Genomic DNA, 25,825 nt, shown 5'->3' with positions numbered 1-25,825 from the left:
GCCAATAGCATTTCAGGACTCCTCCTGCCAGTGAAAAGATTCTCTCCATTCAGTGCACTGTAGTTACTGAAAACATTAATCAAAGTTGAATTAAAAGCCTGCATAGACCTGGGCACTGAGAAAGAATACGGGTATTATTCTATTTTTAGGCAAAGGTTATAAAAACCATGAGAAGTGGAGAAGTCCCTGCCCTGCTTATATGGATGCACTGCATGTTAGCTTGCTACAAAGTCTTAGCCACTACTGAGTTGCCTACTACAAGTGAGTATGTCATCTTATACCATTCACTTTTTGCTGTGTGGATTAGAAATTACAATAATATACAGTAATTTATAGTACTCTTTTTTAATTTGTCCAGGTAAAATCCTTATCGATGATATATAATTTATGGTTATAACTGTATAAATATTTTGCTTCTGAGTAAATGTAAGAAGTTTGTGTGTGTACGCTGCTCTACAGCTGTATATACTTTATGTCTCTGTACTGGCAGTACAAGTGACTGCATTGCATTGCTATTTGTAAGTAATGTGCCAGAATTCTTGGCACACTCCTGCCAACATATGGAGCTCATAGAGAGAAAGCGCTCAGCAGTCTTTGCTGAGTGTATCTTAAGATACTGTGATCTTTATGCAAACTCATTCATTTATGACTTGAAGAAAGTTTATTGTCCTGCTATAGTCACACTTGGCAGATTTGTAGATTAGGTTTCTGCAAGTGTCTCAGTCCTCTGGATGGGGCTTGCATTCACACGTACAGGATCTGCAGCAGGTCTGCAGCAGATTTGATGGTGCAGATTCAATGCTGTGCCCAGTTATTTAGATCTAATCTGAGCAGAAAATCCGCTGCCATGTGGTGTGTGTCAAGCTACCCGTAAGAAATATATTTTTCTGCTTCAGAAGTTTCTGCAACAAATCTGCCACCTGCGTACTTACCCCAATGCCATCTTCACCATCCATACAAAAAGTGTACCTTACATTTGTAACATTTGATAATGTTACTAATTTTTTTTTCTACCATGCATTTTCTGTTTTGGTTGGTGACCTCCCATGTCTTTCAATGAGTTCCCTAATCAAAACAAAAAAAATGCATATTAAGGCTATGTTCACACAGTAGAGGGTTGAAAACACAGAATCTGCGCAAATCTTTCCTTATAATTTTCCTCTGTCAGTTTCACTCCTGATTTTGGTTAAAAAAAATAAATACTGAAAAAAGTTTGATGGAAATACTAAGTGTAAATATAGCCTATCAATGCAATGAAAATCACAGTGTGAACACAGCTTTACACATTAAACTTCTATTCCAGGGGCATCTGCAAATGACAGCAATATGCTATGTTCCCAATTTATGAACATATTGGATAAAGGTGGCGATCTCGTTAAATAGACGGCCACTGATAATGATCATTAGTAGCAGCTGTCTATTTAATAAGGCGGCCCCCTTTATACTATATATGTGGGAACATAGCCGTATACCTGTGTTTATTAAATCATCTTTTTTTTATATTCACTATTTTTAAGTTTACTGAAGATAATATTTATTATTATTATTATTATTATATTTATTTGCAGAATATTTATACTGTCAATGAAAAATATTATTAAATAAATGAGACAATGTACAATAAGAGAGGTGACCTTGCTATTAGGCTGTGTTCACACTGGCAGTAACGCAATGTGAATGCATCAATTAATTGCAATAATTGATCATTTCATTACAGTAATTCATCATTTGATTGCCGTCCGGCCGTCCTTCATTGCGTTAACGCAATGAAACTCCGTGTGTGAACATACTCACATAGCGTTTACACAGAGAGATTTATCCGACAGATCTTTGAAGCCAAAGCCAGGAACAGACTATAAACAGAGAACAGGTCATAAAGGAAAGACTGAGATTTCTCCTCTTTTCAAATCCATTCCTGGCTTTGGCTTCAAAAACCTGTCTGATAAACGCACCACTAGGCTAGGTTCACACATAGCATTTAATCAACATGACTTTGCGCAATTCACAGTAAAATAACGCTAATTAACACTATGTGCGAACATAGAGTTTACAATCCATATAAAAGTATTGACGCCAAGAAATATTTCTAACCCCTTTAAGGAAAGCTGTAGTAAAGTTGTAAGTTCAGTTTGTTCAAAAAAAAACCCTAAATGATTCTAAAGAGCAGAAAAACAAGCATTTTGTTTCATTGGGTACGGACTAATCCCACTGATTCCCATGATAATCCCCCTCATGGAGGAAATGGTAAACACAACAGGAGATCAGGAGGGACGGCTGTTTGAATGACAGACGGAAAAAAAAGCATTTGACCGATGGTTACCTTTCTCAAGCTCAGTCTTTCAATGCTTTTAACCCAATACAAGGTCATTGTGACTCCACCCGGCCACACACCCCCTCTACTGAGCGTCTGATTGGTTCTCTGAGGACGGCATGAGTGGGCTAGTCTAAGAATCTCCTATCCTCGCCGCTCTCGGCAGCTATTGTCATATTTGCAACTGTTCCCTTTTCTACAGCCTATTCATATCTGTGACAAGTCGGTCACATTCATGCTTTTGCAACCCATATCTGTTTCTAGGAATGATCCATTGGCAAATATTTCACTTGTCGTCTACTGTAATATAGGTGAACGGCTGTCAGAAGGGAGATAGTGTATTGCGTTACAGTAGCTAAAGTCACTTTACAGCCACTGTATTTGGTTTTGTTCACATCTGCTGTAGATTTTATTAGATTTGATGTCTAGAATTCCATGTAGCACTATTCTTTTTATAAAAACTAGACAGCATGGCGAAACCCTGCAGAACGCTGTATGTCATAAATGGAATCCATGACAGGCTGGGGCTGGCGGTGAGCTTAGCTGTCAGACATGAAGATTGCAATGCAGCATTGCAACATAGCGAGTACTGATAGCAAATGTGATGGCATTGCAACATTCCATCTAATAGAACTGCAAAGGGACACTCGCAAAATAACCCAGCCTACCCAACTTTTCATTGCAGGTCACACATGACACCCTAGTATCGTGTCAACATGTCTGTAATTTAAAAAAAAAAACATTTTTTAAAAGGGTACTCCAGAGAATGTGCTTCTTTTGCAAGTCAAGTGGTGTTAGAATGTTATACAGATTTATAAATTACTTCTATTTAAAAATCTCAAGTCTTCCAGTACTTATCAGATGCTGTATGTCCTGCAGGAAGTAGTCTACTTTTTTTAGTCTGACACAGTGCTCACTGCTGCAAACTGTCCAGAGCAAGAGGGGTTTTCTATCGGGATTTGCTACTGCTCTGGACAGTTCCTGTCACGGACAGAGATGGAAGCAGAGAGCACTGTGTCAGACTTGAAAGAATACAACACTTTCTTCAGTACATACAGCAGCTGATAAGTACTGGAAGACTGGCAAATTTTTACATAAAAGTAATTTACAAATCTGTATAACTTTCTGATACCAGTTGATTTGAAAACAATTTTTTTCAATGGCATATAACCTTAAGGCCATGTTCACACATAGCAAAACAACGGCCGTTGTGTGACTCAGAACAGCCGCTGTCTGTGAAGTTCAACCCGGCCGATACTGCAGTCCTGGCCGGATGAGCTTAATGTCTTTTGAATTAGAATGCGGGCACATTCGGGTGAGTGTGCCTGCATTCCAATTAACCATTGCAGACAATGTAAAGTGCGTCCGAAGACGCACTTTACATTGTCTGCACTGTCAATTTTGTGCGGCAGCTATTCAGTGAATAGTGGCCGTACCAAATTAACATGTCAGTTTTGAGTGCGGCCACATGGAATCCCAGGCGGAATGTATACTGTGTTTATAAACTCCAGAAGGGAATCAATAGAAAACAATGTTGTATGATTTTTTACTAACTAGCGGCTGTTGTTGCCATCCTGCTACAACGGCTGTTAGTTAGAGAATAAATACATTGTGTGAACGTGGCCTTAATGTGTAATGGGCAACTTTGAGCAAAAAACAAACCCTAAGCTAGTCCCACCACTCCAATGTAACAGCCAGCTACACATATTCTGTTTGCATGACTTGTATGAGACCAAAGTCATCATGTAGCCCTGGCATAAAGCCTGAGAAATAAAATAATCTACTGTATTTGGCTGCAGCTGCAGAAGAAATATCCTGTAGCAAAACGCTGTGGTAATGTGAGTGATGAATAAAACATGACAACTAATCAGGCGGCGGTAGTTAAAGCATTTCTACAAGGCAAATATTTATAAACGCTAAGGAGTACTCCACGTTTATTTACACTCGCCAGGGATTCATTAGAATAAAGTGGCACCAATTAGGAGCCCAATATCATCAGCTGCTGATCCTCAACGGCCTCTATGGGAACTATGGGGGAAATGGTGTAAAGTAGCACTGGCTCAGTTGCCCCTAGCAACCAATCAGATTCCACTTTTCTTTCCACACAGATTGTTTGGAAAATGAAAGGTGGAATCTGATTGGTTGCTAGGGGCAACTGAGCCATTGCTATTTTACACTAGTTTGATAAATCTTCCCCTATAACTCCAAATCCAGCACACCGTGGATCAGCAGATTCCCTCCAATATGGACAAACCTCTTCCAGCGCTCATGTTGGTTTAAAAAATAAAAATCCATCTCTGTCTTAGGTGATTCTGATGAACAGGGAATAAAGAAGGATTTTTAGACTACGTTCACACACTGCCAAAATGATGGTGGTCATAGGTGCGCGCCATCATTATGGATACTACACAGATGGTTTATTCAGTGAGATAAATCTTAGGTAATAAAAGAGATATCTAGGAATTGTGAAGGTAAGATCTTCATCTCTTTGCCATTCTGAGGTTATTTGACGTCTTTAGCGACGGGAATTCGGCTTTGTCAACTACTTATCTATCAATTCAAATATTAACATAGGAAACGCACACATTCGAACATACAACACTCGCTGGAACTAGATCTGTTTGATGTATCTGATCGTTGTGAACCCTAATAACCTGAGTTATTATTTGTGATAGTCCACCCCACTATAAGGAAACAGGAAAATATAAGACAATAATTTATGTAAATGAGGTTTCAAGGGGGACTCCAGAAAATCTCTACCCTAGATATGTCCTTAAAGGGGTATTCCAGCAAAAAAAAAAAAATAAAATAAAATCAACTAGTGTCAGAAAATTATATAGATTTGTAATTTATTTCTATTTAAAACTCGCCAGTCTTCCAGTACTTATCAGCTGCTGTGTGCCCTGCAGGAAATAGTGTATTCTTTCCAGTCTGACACAGTGCTCTCTGCTGCCACCTCTGTCCATGTCAGGAACTATCCAGAGCCAGAGAGGTTTTCTATGGGGATTTGCTACTGCTCTGGACACTTCCTGACATGGACAGAGGTGGCAGCAAAGAGCACTGTGTCAGACTGGAAAAAATACACCACTTCCTGCAGTACATACAGCAGCTGATAAGTACTAGAAGAGTAATTTACAAACTTTTATAACTTTCTGACACCAGTTGATTTAAAAGAAAAAAAAACAAAACATTTTTGCTGGAATACCTCTTTAAGGACATATCCAGAGTAGAGATTTTTTATCATATGTGATCAGGGCTAGCTTTGATCTTTCCCTGTAAGTGATCTATAGGATTTTGCCTATGTAGCACATTCCATACTAGTTTCCCAGTATCAGGCTTATTCGATCACACTACAGATGTTATTCATGCATTCCTTCATCTTGCATTGACAGCCTCATGATAGAGAAACAAGTTCACACCTTATAAACTTTATAGCCTGTGGTTTTCCGGTAATTATCAAGGATACTTTCATTTAGTAGAAGTGGAGAGCGAGGGGTCAGAGGTCATATGGAGTTCTAATGATCCTCACATTAGAGGCTATATATTACCAGGGAGACGGCAGTTTCATGACACTTTTCCATGCTGAGTTCTAGCAGTCAGCTGCTCTCCTATATTATAGGCTGGTTTTCTTGATTTCTAGGATGATGTGTTCATGGTTTTACATAATATCGTGGCACAAGGTGTGTTCTCACAGTGTTCACGTGCCAATGTCAACAGCATTTGATTAACGGAACCGTTCCATTGTACAACAGAACAGCGAGCAGTTCTTGGAAAGCGAGCCTCGGGGGACATAGCTCTGCCAAGTTCAATGTAGTTTATCTCCATGAGCCAGTCTTACTCCGAAACTACGCATATTTTCAGATAAAAACGGAAGAAAGGAATGTAAAAACTGTGAAAACGAGTGAGGCATGTGGCTTTGCATCTACCAACTACCATAAACCACATTATCCCTTTCTGAAAACTTACAGCTATTTCCTGCTAGTTGTATGGCTGCGGGAGTCTATGGTTACACATTCTTCCTTTCTTGTTGCTTTCTTTTAGTAACGACAACAAACTAATATTGTAGCTCCTAGTAGAGTCGTAGTGTCGGAACGTTATGAGCGTTTGCCCTTTTATTATTTTCCCATGGCTGCTAGAAATTTCCAAAGCAGAAAATTAAAGTCACATGAGACAAATCACATCATATTTCATGGGATTTATTACTCGCTACAATGCCTTAAAGCGTACTTGTCATTTTTTTTTTTAAAGAAATCAACAGGGGTTGTGATCGCTAGCAGTTTTGCTATATACTTTCTTCATTTCTTTTATGTTTTTAAACGTATGAACTGTTGTTAACTTTTTCTAATTCTATTAACAGATATTCATGCTTATAATGCTTATCAGAAGACAATGCTCTTTGCTATGCAACAATTCAGTCAGTATAATGTGAATGTGTGGTTACAGAGGTTTTGGTGCTATGCGACAGGAGAGCTGACCATACAATGCGAGCAAGCCCAGCCCAAGAGAGGGGGCACCCCGTGGTCATATGTGGTAGAAAAAAAAAAATAAAAAAAAATAAAGCAAGTATATTGTAAAACTGCTTGTAATCACAAACCTGTTGATTTATTATTTTTTTTTTTTTCCCAAAGCATCAGTTAAAATTCAGCCCTATGTCTAAAATAGTGATGTTGTGTCACCAATAGACTTTAGCCACAGAAACTGAGTTTTCGGGACCCTCTATGTGACAATCTCTTTTACTTGTAAAACTAGGGGCAAACCCAGGAATTATAATCCAGTCCTCATACTAATTAATTTACATTAAAATATTACATTTAAAAAAAAAATCTTCAAGAGCTCTGAGGTCTCATCAGTATTCAACTGTCTGTTAATATTAGTACTATGGGGGTATTCAGCTCATTATTCAGGCCAAATATTCTGGCATTTTTGCTGCCATATTACAGCCACTAGTCTCAGCCCTGGTATGGGGTTCATGACACCAGCATACATAGATGAAAAGGGGCCCTTATAGAAAAGTTTTAAATGGGCCTCCTGTTATGGTGTCTGTTTGTGCCCCCAGGACAGAATGGGCTGGTGTTTATTTCCTCTTGCTTTTCATGACCCATAACTTAACACTCCCAACCTTTTTATTTGTTGGCAATGCAGTTCCTCGCGAGAGGAGTCCTGTACAGTTTCCCACCAGAAGAAAGATGAATGGGACCAATGTGGCCTGGGCTCCTTTTTCCTCCCAAGGTCCCATAGCAGTCCCATGGTCAGTGCCTACTGTATGTATGACCTTGTCTACTGACCCTAAACATCATAAGGATCTATGGGTCTGCTAATCCACAGTAGGCATGGTAGCGTCTAAATAATCGGCCTAAATAGAGAGTTGTTGTCTTTTGGTGGCAAAATTTTTATTCTGGAATTTATTAGTTCTATCTGATTGTAGGAAAGCTGGGTGACAAAACGGCTGCTATTAAAACTTCCACGCAGGACTCCAAGAAAGCTAGAAAAGCTGCAATAGAGGCCATACTGCTCATCATCCACAAGCTGATATAACAACGCAAATGACTTTTTTTTTTAACTTAAACACGAGGTTTCCTCATGATACTTCACTATACATGGAGAGACGCTTTAATATTAACCGTTCTGTACATAAGATACAGGCTTATCTGAAGTGTGTGAAGTGCTTTATGGCTACAGAGATATCACTATTGAGTAAAATGTGTAGTTCTAAGCAGCTAACCCTTTAAGGACTAATTCTACCTCCCATGTAGTGGTCTTCTTTTCCTTTACACGTCACAAATTACTACCTGTAAGCATGCAGCCGGGTACTCTGGTGAAAAACAGGTTTTCAAATCAACTAGTGTCAAAAAGTTATATAGATTTGTAATTTACTTCTATTTAAAAATGTCTTAGTCTTCCAGTAGTTATCAGCTGCTGTATGTACTGCAGGAAGTGGTATATTCTTTACAGTCTGACACAGTGCTCTCTGCTGCCACATCTGTCCATGTCAGGAACTGTCCAGAGCAGGAGAGGTTTTCTATGGGGATTTTCTACTGCTCTGTACAGTTCCTGACATGGACAGAGGTGGCAGCAGAGAGCACTGTGTCAGGCTGGAAAGAATACACCACTTCCTGCAGGACACACAGCAGCTAATACATACTAGAAGACTGTAGATTTTTAAACAGAAGTAATTTCTTTTTGTAACCAGTTAATTTAAAAAAAACAAAACTTTTTTTTCCACCTAAGTACCCCTTTAATCCTACAGTGGTCCTGTGTTCGGGATATCCTTGAATGCTCCAAACAGATCAGCATGATAGAGGTTACATGATAAAGGCTCCATGTACAGTACATGCACTCCCTGTATGCCCTGGATGTGTGCTGTGAGTTAGGTAATAGAAGTTCACAAGGGTCAAGAGATTACCAATGGTTCATAGATATATGTGAACCTAATATACACTATACAGCAATTGTACTATGTTTGGTTCCTTGCAATTTTTCTGTAAAGCTGGTTTCACACTCCCTTTTTTTCCATCCATTTTTGAAAAAAATAAAAATTTGAAAAACTGATGCATTTATGTGCATCCGTTTTGATCCATTTTTCCATTGACTTCCACCATAAAAAGATGGCTCAAAACACATCCATCTTTTAAACGTACACAAAAATGTGGTCGACTGGATGCGCTTTGATCCATTTTTTTTTTATAATGAAAGTCAATGGAAAAAACGGATGCACTCAAATGCATCTGTTTTTTGCAAAAACAGATGAAAAAAAAAAGTGTGAACCCAGCCATAATAGTTGCACCTCAGCCTCGGTGACTGACATAGAAAGATTGCTCCGCTACATAGAATAACACCAGTAGTGGAGCACACGCCAGGTGGGGGGGCCGCTCATAGAGTTTGCATTGGGACCCAACAGCTACAATTAATGCCATAAGTGTTCTTGTGGGTGAAAATGTCAGACGGTAAACAAAGAATCTCTGTGTTAAAAGGTCTCGACTTTTCCCAACAAAACCCAGTAGGGTAATTACCCAGGATGTCCTGTCAAAAGTATCTAAAGTAGTGGGAGCCACCTGTACATTGTCAGTGCGGCCACATTCATGGAGCAGACAGCTAATCTATACAGCTGCTGTTTTACATTGCACTCAACTGCTGGCATTTCACTTCTTACATCTATATTACCACATCAGAGATTTCCTATACACTGGGTGAAATATTAACTCATCTGCAATATGCAAGACATTTACAGCTAGGGTGGAACTGTGACTACAGGCTTTCATTCTGAAATACCAGCTAATAAATAGGTTTAGAGGAAATATACACATACATAGTATAAACCGATGTGTTAGTTCATGACATTCAGAATATTTCTACTACACACATATAATTTATATAACGTTTATTGAGACTGATGTTTCACATGCTGGTTGTAAGTCCCTATGCAGCAGATTTGTTAAGAGGCACAGCCTCCTGATCAATTTTGGCTCACACGAAAAATTGCAACATTTGTAAGGCTGGGTTCACACTATGTTTTTCTTTAAGCCAATTTTGCAAAAAAAAAGATAGATAATGAGTGCATCCGTTTTGATCCGTTGTTCCATTGACTCCCATTATAAACAAAAACAGATCAAAACGCATCCTTTTTTTCTTTAACGTACACATTAACGTACACGTCTTTTCATTCTTTTTTTTTATAATGGAAGTCAATGGAAAAACCGATCAAAATGGGTGAACACAAATGCATCTGTTTTTCCCTCCACGCGACTATAAAAATTATCTCTGTAGTAATATTTTTAATTATATTATAATTTTATATTATATATAAATATTTTTTCATGAATTCCATATGGCATATGTACAGGAGACCTTTCTTTAGAAACATTGCCTTTGGTTCTTTGCTTCTTTGGAGAGTGGATGTCCATAAAGTGATATTTACAGTATTTGCTATGATATAGTATGGGTTTTTTACACTTTTATTGTACTTGATTCTACTAATAATCTTCTGGAAATGTGGAATATAGTCAAACATAGCAAGCAAATAGCTGGAGAGGGCAAACTATTTGGGTTTGGCAGCGTTCTTCGGCATTTGACTCCCCGCAGCTGCAGTAGTTGGATGACTTCCTAGGGTGGCAATGTATTAGCTGTGGTTTTCCATAGGGCTGAAGGTAAACCTACTAAGTTATCACATTGCATAAAGACACCGTGACATTGTCAGATTACAGAAGCTTATACATTTACAGGCAGCTTTAAAATAGGATATGAGAGTGATATCTATCTAGATAAGAATTACACCGATAAACTGCATGGTCCTATATAACGTTCATGTTCGCACATCTGGTTCTTTCACAGCAGTCAATTCTGTCTGGAAGAAAACCGATTTTAATGACATCGAGAGCAAATTTTCCCTTCGAACTCCAGAAGAACCAGACGAGGACACATGTTATCTCATACCGGGCCAGGAGCAGACTGTGGGGAGCTGTCACTTCAATCACACAAGCAAAACCTTTGTAGTAATCCATGGCTGGACGGTAAGTGCACATCCAGCTTGTCACATGTTTCATCTAATGTACAGACTGAGAACACTTGAGCTGTAGCCAGAATTTACATTGACTGCTATACTGAAAATGTTTAACATTTTGTAGAGACACATCCAAAGCTTTGATCAGATTGAATCTGCGTGGGACGTTTATTAGGCCCTGCCCCCTTCCCCCTGGCCGAATTCACTAAACCAAATCTACACAAGCAAAGTACCTGTAATATGCCCCATGGACCACATGCTATACAACATATTACAGCATAGGTATGATAACTGGGGTCATTAGGTTCACAGTGTGTCTGCGCTTTCCATTAATCTATAATCTACAAGTAAAATTACCCTCAAGAGCACAATTTCAGCTTACATAAGGGGAAAAGGCTCATGTGCACAAAATGTGCGAATGTAGTGTAGACCCAGCCTTCATTCTGAGCCCCGTCTATTGGTCCCTTCCACCCGCATGATCATTTTAAAGGCTTTTTTTTTTACATCAAGGTCTCTGACATACATGCCGAGATGTTGCAATTACTTTATGGTGTAAGTATAGTCGTTTAGATAACATAGATAAGAAAATTCAAGGAGACCAGCTTATTTAAGGCTGGCCACCTGCTGGCTATGCCATAATAATGTAAGTTCTGCATTAAAACTGCCTGTGTGAACAAAGCCTAAGGGCCCTATTCCATGGGACGATTATCGTTAAAATTATTGTTAAGTCGTTCGAATCCAAACGATAATCGTTCGGTTGAATAACAGTTAACTATTAACGACTGAACGAGAAATCGTTGATCGTTTAATAGGACCTGGACCTATTTTTACCGTTGCTCGTTCGCAAATCGTACGCATTGAATAAGACGTCGTTCGCAGTAGTGGTGAACGCAATAGCAACGACAAGATGACCATATGAACGATCATAAGTAAAGATTATCGTTCATGTAAATGGGTAACGATTTCAGGTCTTTCGCAATAGCAGTCGTTTGTATTGTTTATCATTAACAATTATGCAAACGATAATCGTCCCGTGGAATAAGGTTGTTTAATGCCACTGTAGATGTCCATACACTCTTGTTGTCCTCCACAATCAATCACTATTCATTTTTCTTATACAAAACAGTACTTTTTAATATCTTGTATGTCATTCAAACACATAAAACGTTGGGATTGCAGCAGATCTCTACTTGATTCCCTGGCTGACCATCCTATCTCATTAATAGCATTCAGAATGGGTGGTCTGCTGTGGAGTTACATGGTGAGAAAATAACAAGAAGCCTATTCTACCTTTCCACACTCCCTCTGCGTCCTCTTCGGGTCTCGACTGAGATGATCCCGCCTCCACTTCCAAGACGGACTCATCTGGGGGTGACAGCCCCTCAGCCAATCACTGGCCAAAACAAGGCCAACCTCAGAGAAGTCCGTCCGAGAAATGAAGGTGGTATGGTCTCAGTCGGGACCAGAAGATGCTGTAGAAGGACACTGGGGGAGTACGGAAAGGTAAGAATTTTCTCATCATGGGGAGCATTTATTTGAAAAGCTATCTTTCAGTGAAATATCTCTAAGCTCATGGCCACATGCTTCCCTGAGCCATAACTAACAATCACAGCAGGTCTCAGGGATGAGACCCAGTGTGATCTTTTATGTTTAAGCCTCTTTTTTTTTTTTTTTTTTTTTTTTATAATGGAAGTCAATGAAAAAACAGATCCAAACGGGTGCATATGGTTGATTCCACCCCCCCCCCCCCCCATAAAACTATATATTATACGGACTACAAAGACGCAGTGTGACCCCAGCCTTACACGGAAGGCATTACCAGCCATAGTAGTGACAGCTATTGCTACAAAACCACTTTGACAAATCAAAGGGGGTTTTCCTATTTGCAGATGTACTTCCTATGCACAGGTTCCGCTGGCCAGTCTGCTGGCCATCACTCTTTGTAATAGGGACGACAGCAGCAGCAGACCACCGGTATAGCCTATTGGCTCCCTGGACAATCTGAAGATTGTCCAGGGTGCCCCTCCAGGAGGTCCCGGAGGTACTTGCTCGCTGTCGGGTCATGTAATAGCGTTGGCAGGGAGCGGGGAACGAGGAGCAAGCGAGCTCTGATCTGACAGGTTGGCGCTCGCTTGCTCCTTACTATCAGCCTGTGTAACAGTGCCTTTAGGCTTTGTTATCTTATCACTGGCTTGCAGCTTAATGAATACAGCTATAGTATAATAAAACACTAAACATATGTAAATGGATACGTATCAGTACAAAGATATCAGATTAAAAGTGATAGAAAAAAAAGCTTACAACTTATCACGTAGACAACGATAGTAAAATGTTAACAAGAAAAGACACAACGTACATGTACATGTGCAATAAAATATTTGTAATACATTGCTTAAAAGACAGCCCATTTTAGGTAAAAGCCAGGGCAGTGATCTGTAATGCATGGATGGGCGAGGTCTGCTAGAGACTAGAAAGGGTTACCGAGCAGAAGGCATGTAATTTACACTAATTTTCAAGAGAAAACGACTTTTAAATTGCATTTGGTAAACAAGTAACGGCCGAATACGGCCGATGGAATATGGCCTTTAGATACATGGTATAATAGTGTGAACAGTCTATTATAATCATCCCAGACACTGACATGTACATGGTAATAATGTTTGCTATTCTTTATTATATAGGTGACTGGCATGTATGAAAGTTGGGTTCCCAAATTGGTGGATGCATTATATAAAAGAGAGCCGCACTCCAATGTGATAGTTGTAGACTGGCTGCAGCGAGCACAACAGCACTACCCAGTGTCCGCCGGGTACACACAACTGGTGGGACAGGATGTGGCAAGTTTCATAGACTGGATGGACGTAAGTAAAGAAAACTTTATGTAACATAAATGCTATTCCTGGTTTAGGAGAAGCTTGGAATGGTGGATAATACATATGGCTTGAAGGAGAAGTCCGGAGAAATTTTTTATTAAAGTATTGTATTGCCCCTGAAAAGTTATACAAATCCCCAATATACACCTATTACGGGAAATGCACATAAAGTGATTTTTTTCCCTGCACTTACTACTACATTAAGGCTTCACTTCCTGGATAACATGGTGATGTCACTTCCTGGATAAAATGGTGATGTCACTTCCTGGATAAAATGGTGCGGGCTGTGGCTGCTGGAGAGCATGATGCCATCATCCTCTCCAGCAGCCACAGCCCACATAGCTCTGGGAGTCAGGTCGTGATATCACCATATTATCCAGGAAGTGAAGCCTTGATGCAGTAGTAAGTGCTCTTTTTAAACATTTTTAAACAGTTTATATTGGTGATTTGTACAACTTTTTGGGGGCAATACAATACTTTAATAAAAATTTTCGCTGGACTATTCCTTTAAGATGTCACAGTTGAAATGTTATAGTTATAAAACTGTATTACTGTAGGTTTACTATAGACTCAGAAGGAACAGCTTTATAACTATGCTTACATTCGCCGTTTTCATTGGACAGACACCATTTATATAGACTTTGTGAGTAGGTTTATGCTCTTCTATCTCAGGGTAGCATAAACTAGTGACAGCGAAGCTGAACAGAATGATGTATCACTTACAGTACATTGTTCTGTGCAGCTAATCCAGAGATATCTTTCGGAATAACATGGACAATACGTAGTCCTCTCCATTATGTGCGTGAGCCCAGTAGTCCTCAATATTCATGAGAAGCAGAAATCTCCGCCCAACAGCTGCTGATTGACAGTTATCTATCCATGCTGTTTATAGGCAGCAACTGTCAATCAGCAGCTGGAGGGCGGGGGGAGGGGTGTGGAATTAATCCCATTCTCCTGCATATTAGGAGAACGGCTGAACAGAATGATGTATACACCACTCTGTTCAGCTTTTCTGTCACTAGTTTATGCAGCATAAACCTAGTGACAGATTCCATTTAACAACAAACAACGGTGATTATTCACTGTTGTCATCCGTCTAATAAAAACGGCCATCATGCCAACAGTGTGTGAGTATAGCCTATTCCTGTAGTTGTTATCAATATTCAACATTTACTATCTGTACTTTATTTTTCCAATAGGAGACTTTCCATTATCCTATGGATAGCATTCATATTCTGGGATACAGTCTTGGTGCACATGCAGCAGGTGTTGCTGGTAGTTTGACAACCAACAAAGTCAACAGGATAACAGGTGAGACATTTAGTGAGATTTGGGGAACAGAGTAACAGAAAAAAAATTATCCGTCAGTGTCCTATATTTATCTATACATTGATAGTTGATAAGTTTAACTCCTCTTGTGTTTCCATGCAGGTTTGGATCCAGCCGGTCCCAGCTTTGAATATGCAGGAACATCAGTCACTTTGTCACCTGATGATGCAGAGTTTGTGGATGTTGTGCACACCTACAGTGTAGGAACCCCCGACCGCAGCATTGGTATTCAGAGGCCAGTGGGTCATATTGACATCTATCCTAATGGAGGAAGCTTTCAACCAGGATGCAGCATCGGAGATACCATACGGCTTATAGCAGAAAATGGAATTCGTGGAATTATAGGTAAAATATGAACAATTTTTTTTTTTTTTACTTTTAATTATTTTCTTACATTTTATAAGGGTGGTGATTTTGACTGCGTTATCATTTTTGTTGCGTATACTGCACTTTCATTAAAAATATATACAGCATAACCGTTCACATACTGTTGAAATGACATCTGTTTTTATTGGACAGTCTTCATTTAACGTAAATTTTTTTAAAACAATGCCTGTTGCTTGAATAACACCCGTTGTTTGACGTTCGACCTTAAATGACTGCCGTCCAATACAATGTCCGTCATTTCAATAGTGTACACCTTCGATGGTACTGGTTCCAGAGGATGAACCTTACTACCCATTTAAATTAACATTTGTGCGTTGTTGTTTTTTTTTTAAGACATGGATCAGATCGTGAAGTGCTCCCATGAACGTTCCATTCACCTCTTCATTGACTCTCTCCTCCATGAAGAGAAGCCAAGCATGGCCTATCGCTGCAATTCGAAGGAGGCTTTCGATAGAGGACTTTGCCTAAGCTGCCGCAAGAACCGCTGCAATACTTTAGGCTACAAAGTCAACAAGGTCCGAGGAAAAAGAAGTGTAAAAATGTTCTTGAAGACAAATACTCAGATGCCATTTAAAGGTAACAGTATAAGATATCACAATACAAATTTACCAATATAATGTCATGATAATATGTAAGCGAAACCTAGCAATTTGCCTAGAATCCATGCCAAGTTTCCACAATATCTTGAAAAGCTTCACTCGTTCCTAGAAAAGCTTATTAAAGGGTTGTTCAGACAAAAAATATTTCTTTCAAATCAACTAGTGCCAAACGTGCCAGAGATGTGTAATTTAATTCCATTAAAAATTTCTTCCAGTACTTATGAGCTGCTGCAGGAAATGATATTATTTCCAGTCTAGAGAGCCGGGAAGGCTTTCTATGGGAATTTCCTACTGCTGTAGACAGTTCCTGACATAAACAGAGGGGGCAGCAGAGAGCACTGTGTCAGACTGGGAGAATACATCACTTCCTGCAGGACATCCAGCAGCTGATAAGTATTGAAAGGCTTTATATTTTTTTAAATAAAAGTAAATTACAAATCTCTGGCACCAGATAATTTGAAATATTTTTTTGGGGGGGTGAACAACCCCTTTAAGCTTAGAATTAGAGATCAGTGCAACATAATTCTTATGTTGGTTCCTTCCTTTTATTATTTTATAGTATTCCACTACCAAGTGAAGGTGCACTTCTTTGCAAACAGGAACTTCACTGTAACTAACCAGCCTTTCGTGGTTTCATTGTATGGAACAAAGGGAGAAAGTGAAAATCGACCTCTCACACTGTAAGTATTGTCTACCATTGTTACAGTATATAGTTAGTAGGGCAGGGAGAGTTTGTAATCTATATTATACAAGGGAATGTCCGCTTGTTTGCCTCTCCGTCCTCTATAGGTCCGAAAGCCTCAACAGTTTGACCCCACTTAGGTAGAGTGGTTGCCTGAAAAAGGTTTATCTAAAGGTCCTGACCTTGCCAGACATACACAGCAAACTGTTATCTGTTATCAGCCAATATCACAGAGGATATATACACTGTTGTTTTCTTTTACAACAGTTTAGATAATCCCTTTAAAAGCGGTGTTTCGGGCAAATTGGACTGATCGATGGGGTGGTAATACTTGGCACCTGCGCTGATCAGTTGTTTGGTGCCCTAACTAGCAGAGTTTTTTTTCATTCACTGTGTAGGAATGGTGATGTATAACTGCAGCTCAGGTCCTGTTCAAATGAGGGTGACTACTGGGGTATATAGCTACTAGCAATTTCCTTATAAACAAGGACATGGATTTGCGTCCTAAGCACCCATGAAACAAATCCAATGGATATACAAATGGACAGACAATAAGGCTTCACTGCCACCCCATACAACTCTTCATTAGAGCAGAGGTTCTTAAAGGTGTGATAAGGGACTTCTTTACAATACTGTATGTAGTGAGTTCCTAGTAGACACTGTTATAAGTGGCTAGAAGTTAGAAGTACTGTATCTAACTTGCTTATACTTGTGTATTCTTTCTAGTCTGGAGAGCAGGAGAGATTTTCTATGGGGATTTGCTACTGCTCTCTACAGTTCCCGTCATGGACAGACACCGATGTTTAGAATCTTATGTTTTTTTAAAGTGGTTATATGGAATTAGTAAAACATGGCTGGTTTCTTTTAAAACAAAGCCCCTTGTTTTACAGGCTTAGGCCATGTTCAGACGGCGTTTTGTAGTACCGCTCCATGACCCGGCCGGTCTCTGCAAAGATCATCCCGGATGATCTTTATGGCCGTAGCGTTCTGATGTGGGTGCATCATCGCGCGCCCACATCAGAACTCCCCATAGCACACTATAAAGCAAGCGGCCGGAGCCGCTCGCTCCATAGTGTGCACTGACATGGTTATGGTCATAGTGGCCCGCAGAAATCTGACATGTCAGTTGTTTGTGGTGCCACTTGGAATCCCGGCCGGAGCGTATACTGTGTGTATACTCTCCGGCCGGGATCCCGTAGAAGAACATGCATGGTGCGTTCACACCTACAGGATCTGCAGCTGATTTTCTGCAGCAGATTTCATTTAAATAACTGAACACAGCATCAAATCTGCAGCAGATCTGCTGCAGATCCTGTAGGTGTGAATGCACCCGCAGCGTGACTTTTCTTACAAAGTACGGCCGTTGTTGCCGATTGCAACAACAGATGTACTTTTACGCTGTGTGAACATAGCCTTAGTCAGTTGAATGTAACCAGAGCCAGAGTACCACATGTTTGGTGCAGTTTCCGAAAGATATAAGTGATTTTTCTTTTCCCTTAAATTTTTGAAATATTTTCTTTTACAATGTCTCTTACCATAAAATGTGATGCTTGTATAATATTAGCCCGTATAATTAGCCGGGTAATAGAATTTTTTTTCCTTTTTAACCACAGTATTATATTCTGTTTCAGAGCGGAGATGTCTACCAACAAGACCTACTCATACTTGATCTACACGGAACTTGACGTAGGAGAACTGCTAATGCTGAAGATTAGATGGGAGAATGAGTCATATTTAAGTTGGTCAAACTGGTTCAAAACATATGCATTTGATGTCCAGAAAATCCGGATAAAATCAGGAGAGCTGCAAAAGAAGTAAGTCGTACAGTTAGACAGCTTAACATTATTTTCCAGGAGTGTATGAAAACCAATTCAAAAAACATTATTGGAGAAGACTTTTCTATTTCTCACCTTGGTCAACAAGCATTGATCACTGGGGCAGCACGGACCGACTAGGTCAGAGCATGAAGGTTTCTGATTAGAGGGGATCCACTTCACTCCTTAAAGGAAACTGTTCATGTCCTTGGTGTTGCCAGCAATCCCCCCCCCCCCCCCCGCCCAGGTCCTTATAGCTGCCCGACACAGTGTTTCGATTTTCAAAATAACATTTTAATATATGCTATGAACACCTAGTAAGTAGAAAGCAAAGCCACAGCAATGTGTAGCCGCCCTTCTCCCAGGTCCTCACGCTTGATTGACACCATGAAAGCTGAACTTGATGCATTACGTTCCCAACACTCAGAGTGCCAGTTAAGTATGAGTAGCCGGAAGGGTTTCACTATATGCCTCTGCAGCTCCGCCCCCATGACTACTTACCGGGTGTCGGGAGTGGGGATTGAATTGTGTTTTTATTTAAAATGCCTATAGAGTTAGAGCCCGGTGTATGGCAGCTATAAGTTACTGGGGAGATGAACACTATGATGGATGTGACTGGTTCCTTTTTAATTGCAATTTCATATTTAATGCCTTGCTACTAAATTGCAATAAAAGTTTTTGAAAAGACTACCCCCTTATCCAGACCAGATTTCGGGTGACAGATTTTTAGTCTACTATACATTATACATTGCAGCCATTTTGTTTGTGAAAACTACCCTCTAAGAAGGCCACTTTCCAGTGCAATTTTGTGTGGTTTTCTCATAGAGATATCACTATAGCAAATTAATTGGTGCTTTATCGTTCCCAGTCAAAAGTCAAGGCAGCAGTGATTTCACTATAATATGTGATTTTGAGATGAGGGCGACTCCAGCTCGCCATTTCAATACCAGTGGCTGAGAAGATTGGATTCAGCCTTGGGGAATCCTGAAAAACATGCATACAACTTATGGCCTATGCCTATGTTCACACTACGTAAATAACGGCCATTGTTTGTGCAAATACAGCCGTTGTTATAAAATACGGCCGTGTTTTTATGTAGTGTAAACCCAGCCTATGGCTGTATCCATGGTTTCCAGGACTCACTAGGGCTGCATCCAACTTCTTCAGCCACCGGTATCCAGCACACTCGAGTTGCACTCATCATAGAACAACCCAGAGCTGTAAATCTAATTTATGTAAAAAATAAGGTAATTCAACAGAAATGACCATATGTTTTTATATTTCAGGCTAATATTTTGTCCTCAAAATGGAGACCGTGCAACTATTACACGAGGGAAGGGATCTGTGGTATTTGTGAGATGTAATGAGCACTCCAACAAAAAAAGAGGAGACTGGTATGAGTAGATTTTTGTTAGTTGAATTTTAACATTGATAGAATGTACTATGTTCATTTTTAAAAGTATATTTCATTTTTAACCAAAAGGAACAATGGGCATCAAATAGCTACGTTGTCCAACAAAAAACGAACGACCTTTGTTGTCTATAGTAACTGATAACAATGCAACCTTAATGTTTCTACAATGGTTTATTATATTAGGCTGAGCTCAGTTATGTTTTGGGCAATAAGGCTTAAGCGATTCAATCAGGATAACCCCTGCCCATATACCATATGAGGATATTATAAAGGGGGGTCCTCATTGCTACATCAGAGGTGCTTACAAGTAGGAGCTCTCATTCATTCCATCCACTTAGGATATGTGTCTCTTTAAAAACATTCTGACAAGTCATAGTGAGATCTCAGAAGTTTTGCTTAGTGGGGGAGATCGGGTTCGAGACCCTCATTGATTCCTAAAACAAACAAGCAGTAGTGCTCACATGAGCGTTATGTCTGTTCATTTCTATTCATCACTATTTAGAAACATAGACGATTGTCAGCAGAAAAAGGCCACCTGGTCTGCCGAGTCTGTCACTGTCACTGTCACTGTCACCAATGACAGAACAAAGCCCTGACCATTACAAATAAACAGGCACAGCGCTCAGCTTAGCAATGCCGGCCATTTGATTCAGCGAATGTAGGGGTCTCTCATCTGGATGCCCGTTTATTTACACGGATAGCTATCTCAAATTTGTAGAATACGGCCATATATTCACCCCAAAATGGGACAAATATATTCTAAACGGCCCATAAAACTGCCAAAAAAATTAATTGTGTGAACAAAGCCTTAATGTGTTAATGTGTAATTTTTGATATGTTGCTGCCCATGGTGAGACTAAAATTAGTTCCTTACTTATTATCTATTCAGTCTCCTTCTCCGAGTTCTGAGCTGGTGCTTTCTGCTGAAAACAAAAAAAATCTGTGTGAGCTTTACTTTCCCTCTTCTCTCCTCTCCTCTCCCCTCCCTTCCGAGATGACACATGTAAACAGTGTCTGTAACTTTATAATGCTAACTTTACAAAGTTGCAGATAAAGCCTGGCAGGGATTGTTTACATCAGCCATCTTGGAAGGGAGGGGAGAGGAGAAAGGTTAAGAGTAGAGACGGAGAGAACAGCTCAGACACAGATTTGTTTGTCTTCAGCAGAAAGCAGCAGCTGAGAAATGGGGGAAGGAGACTGAATGCATAATAACAAGTATGGAAGGAATTGTTAGTCTCACCATGGGCAGTAACATATGAATAGATACATTTGAGAGGAATATCCTATTACCTACATTTTAGAAGGGCTGTGATGTCCATGCAGTATTTGTGATGTTGTTTCTCTATCATTTATAACACAATTAAGCCACAAAAACAAAGATACACTACAGTATGTGAACCCAAATTAGTAGTCCTTAGGATTACCTAGCCTACATAAGACAACGCTTATTATATCGTTATTGTTCCTGTGTTATCAATAGTATAAAGGTGGCATTAGATATTTCTAGACTGATCTGACAATTTTGGTAGGATCTTAGGACAATGGTGGTCCACAGACTCTATGTACAGATTTCTCATGGCTATAGTAAGCTTACACAGTAGTCATCCTCATTTGAATAGAGCTCTCAGAAATCCGTGTGATTACCACCAAAACAACCACATTTAGAAGAATTTTGTCTGCAACAATTCTGCTGTGTGTTAGACCTGTTAGATAGACAGTTAGGCTTCATGCGCACGTTATACTGTATGGACGGTGTGTCATGGAACGAATTATCGGAACTCCAAGCATCATGTACTATTATAATGCCAGGAGCTCCAAAACAGTTTAAATCTTCACACTGCTGTACTGACATAGCCGCAAAACTGTGTCAGTGCAGTAACACAAATATTGAAACAGTTTTGAAGCTCCCAGCATAATAAGAAATCATGATGCCGGGAGTTTTGATAATCCGTTCCATGGCATACTGTCCACACAGTATATACGGAACATTTGCATAAAACCTTAGACATGTTGTTTTTGATGATGGCCCAGACACACATCTCCACTTCTGTATTGTATTTATCATTGAACATTGTATAGAAAAAAAAAAAATTGTATAATTCATGAGCGCAAAGCCAAATCATCTCCCACTTATATAATAGGCAATGTTATTTCTGTTTCAGATGGGACAACGAATTTCGCACTTTAAACATCTTGTCCAATTATATTGATGCTGTGAAGAACCTTCAAGTGGCATTTGTTACTATTCAGACCCTTTCTACCCATCTGTAATGGAATTCCAAGGATATTTCATGTTAGGCAATGCTACACAGTCAAGAATAAACTGTTTCTTCATAGAGCAATAACAGGACCAAGGACTGTACCACAAATACCAACTCATGGTCATCACCCACCCATTCCAAGGTGTATGTTTGTCGTCATCATTTGTTCTGGTGAAAAATATTCTTTACAGCCAAAAGTATTACCATACAATGTATGCGTCCTTCATACTCTTAATGCACTAGAGTCCAGGCTACACACTTGAAATGACTTGAAAGCCATATCTGTATTTAAAGAGATCTATAAATGTGATGCCCACTCAAGCACTGTGCTCAAGTACACACAGTGGGCTAAACAGCTAGCATCTCTATAGTTGAGAAACATCTTACCTCTACTTAGTCAGCGCCAAAGATCAAGGATTATGTGCCATACGCATATGTTTGTTTATGTGGAAAGTTTTTGAAATGCCCGGAAAAAAAAACATAACTCCAAAACATGATTGGTTCCTCCAAGCACAAATGTATGCTTGACATAAAGTGTACAAACATCAGAACATAGCTCTTCTATATTGCTGTTACAATAGCAACTATATTAGTCTATAGAATAGGTAGGTGCTTGAAATATTTCGGATCATGTTGTTACATATTTATTGCAGAACGTTAGAAAAAAAAGATGAAAAGTAACGATAACTTTATTATTAAACATTCCGAAAATTCCCAACTCTCTAAAATCAGTTGTTGTAGAACGTCTATAAATGATTAACATCTCCTTTTTATTGTATTAACCAATACGTTGATTAAAAAATATCTATAAAATATATCCGTATATGTAGAACGACAAGAGATTCCGACAGTTTTTATTCAGTTGGTTCATAGGAGATACCTCTCGCTGCCATCGGTTATCGGTCGGATATAAGCAGTTGTAACGATGACAGCATATACTGTTAGTTTTGTGTCTACTAAATGATAAATATATTTGCAAACCCTAAGAGATGAGTGAGTACGCTCGGTCAAGCATGGTGTTCGATTAAGCTTGATGCTCAACCAAATACTTTGTACTGCTCGAGTGCTTGGCCCATAAGCCAGCCCACCAGTGGCTGAGGCGGGACACCACTGAAGGTGATAGTAAATACCATAGCGCTAAGTATAATTTTACCCCCCCCCCCAACAGAGCCCAGTCTGGCCCCCAGGCTTGCCAGACTGTCACTTTAGATTAGCCAGGTACCCTCCGCTCTGCCAAGTGGGGGCAGCTGGTTAAATACTTGAGTCCCCCATGGTTTCCAATGGGACTTGTTACAGTCCAGCACTCAAGTGTTGAAAAACGCTCATCTCGAGTAACGAGCACTCAAGTATTTAAGTGCTCGATCAACTCTAATACATATATATATATACTTTTATGATTTCTAGTGAAAGTATTTGAAAACTAAAGTCCTGATTTGATAATGACTTCATTCTGTGTATCTTCTACTGACTTACATTTACCTTTAAGACCACTATTCATGTCTACAGCCAAGTCCTAATGGTTTCCTGCTCCTAGAGAGCAGTGCATTGTAAGGGCTCAGATGTTTAGGAACATTTAGGTCAAAGTGGAGACAAACTCTGGGACAGCTATAGGCATATATAATCTGCCATTACACCTATGGGACCTAAGGGCCCTATTATACAATAATCCACATCAGGCTGATTCGGATGATAATCGCTTAGTGTAATAAAGACAGCGATCAGCCAGTGACAACGATCATCAGGTGATCGTGGCTTTAGGTCCGGACCTAAAATCCTTGACGTATTGATGCACGGCCGATGGCTAACAATTGAATAAACTGTACATTACCTACATTACTGTACAACAGTTTAGGCAAGGGCTGCACGGACATCGCTAACGATGTCCATGCAGCCCTTGTTAAACGATTATCGAGCCATGTAATAGGCTTAGTTAACGAGCTATATGATACAGGCCTTATTATGGAATTTTTAGCTAGGAGCTTCAACTTTTTAACCCTTCTGTATAAAAAAATCCGCAGAATTCTGCAAGTATCTATGTATATAAATAAGGCAGAATTAGTACAAATAGTAAAATACAATTTCCCAAGCACTTCCCATGTACTGTATCTTAGGTTTTAAAATCCAAGAAATTGTATTTTATCGATATATCTTTTTGATAGAAACACAATAGTGAATTGAGAATTATATTTCTAAATGTCCTTTGCAATTAACTCCCTGCAAAATTATGTAGAAATAAATTCATAATTGTTTGTCAATTACCCACGATGAAAGAAAACCATACTTCCAGTGTCCTAACATCTAAGCTGTTGCTATATAAAAACAAGACATGTTCCGGCTATTAAAATATAAACAGTAAATAAAAAAATATATATATGTAAAGAGATTCTTTATAGAACTAGACGTCTAACTAAAGCTTTACCTATTTCTAAAAGAGAGCAAAAATAGTCACGGGGCTACAGCACCACTCGAGGATTTTAAAGACTGTTACGTAACAAACATATTACACACTATTTATTCACTGTGTATGTAAAATGTAAATTATATTTTGTATATATGTTAGGACTTTTCAACATTTTTTACTCTCATTGTAAATATCGTTTCTCTGAATATATTGAATGATTTACTTTGATAACATGCAGCAATCATTGTATGTTTACAAAAATAAAAGATTATATTAGTGTGAAAAAACGGTGTGTCTTTTTTATGTTGTTATAATATCAATTATTACGGAAGCAAAGAAAAAAAAAATGTCTTCACTAGATATCCTTTTTATTTTACATATTGTGTCCCCCATTAGATTACAAAAAAACTATTTATGGCTAGAATTACACAAGGCAGCTTTTTGAAAAATTGCCACTGCAGTTTGCAGAAACCAGAGGAGTATAGAAAAGGAAAGAGAAGTACAAGTCCTCCCTTTATATTTTCCAGCCCATTTGGATCCACTTCTGGCTTTGGCACAAAAACTGCAGTGGCGGTTTCGCAAAAAAAACAAACAAAAAAAAAACTGCCATGTGTAATTCCAGCCTATAGGTTGCTTTAACACTATAGTGCATTTTTTATTGCTTTTTCAATTATTCGGACTCACATATTAAAGGGGTTGTCCGGCGATAAAAAATTATTCACAGAATAACACACATTACAAAGTTATACAACTTCGTAAGTTATGTTATGTCTGTGAATGGCCCCCTTCCCCGTGTCCCACCACCCCCACCCGTGTACCCGGAAGTGTGGTGCGCTATACATTACCTGTCACGTGCCGACCACGGTCTCCGATCCTCAGCAGTGACGTCTTCTTCGGGAGGCCGGCGGATCTTCCCGAGTGCCGGCCGCCCTCTGCAGCATCATCCGAAGCTCAGCCGCGATTGGCTGAGCATAACTGTGCTCAGCCAATCGCGGCTGAGCGGCTGATGACGCGACCACGTCAGCGGCCAGCGGCCGTTAAATTAATGTTCAGGACATTTATTGGCGCTAGTTTTCAATCAATCAATCAATTCCTCATACAGCAGTAAACATCAATAAACCTAATACCCTCCCGAACCCCTTCCCCCCCAACCAAAAAAATTACATTGTTGCTATAGTAACCCAAACCACTTTCCTTGACCTATGTTAATTTTTTATCATACACACAGGTAGCGGCGCAACGCGGCCCCCCCCCCGC

The 25,825-nt window shown here is 39.5% G+C and overlaps 1 protein-coding gene across 1 annotated transcript; it reads left to right on the top strand.

The window, feature by feature from the left end:
* LPL (lipoprotein lipase) lies at positions 1-24,833 on the top strand. Its single transcript, XM_069978140.1, has 10 exons — positions 1-261; positions 10,640-10,818; positions 13,490-13,669; positions 14,881-14,992; positions 15,113-15,355; positions 15,731-15,973; positions 16,556-16,676; positions 18,310-18,492; positions 19,779-19,886; positions 22,069-24,833. Coding segments are annotated over exons 1-10 (1,464 nt in total). The 5' UTR covers positions 1-167; the 3' UTR covers positions 22,070-24,833.
* Positions 24,834-25,825: the final 992 nt, after the last annotated feature.

The sequence above is a fragment of the Dendropsophus ebraccatus genome, chromosome 7 (genome assembly GCF_027789765.1).
Source record: "Dendropsophus ebraccatus isolate aDenEbr1 chromosome 7, aDenEbr1.pat, whole genome shotgun sequence".
NCBI lineage: Eukaryota > Metazoa > Chordata > Amphibia > Anura > Hylidae > Dendropsophus > Dendropsophus ebraccatus.
This window is presented reverse-complemented; position numbering and strand designations above follow the sequence as displayed.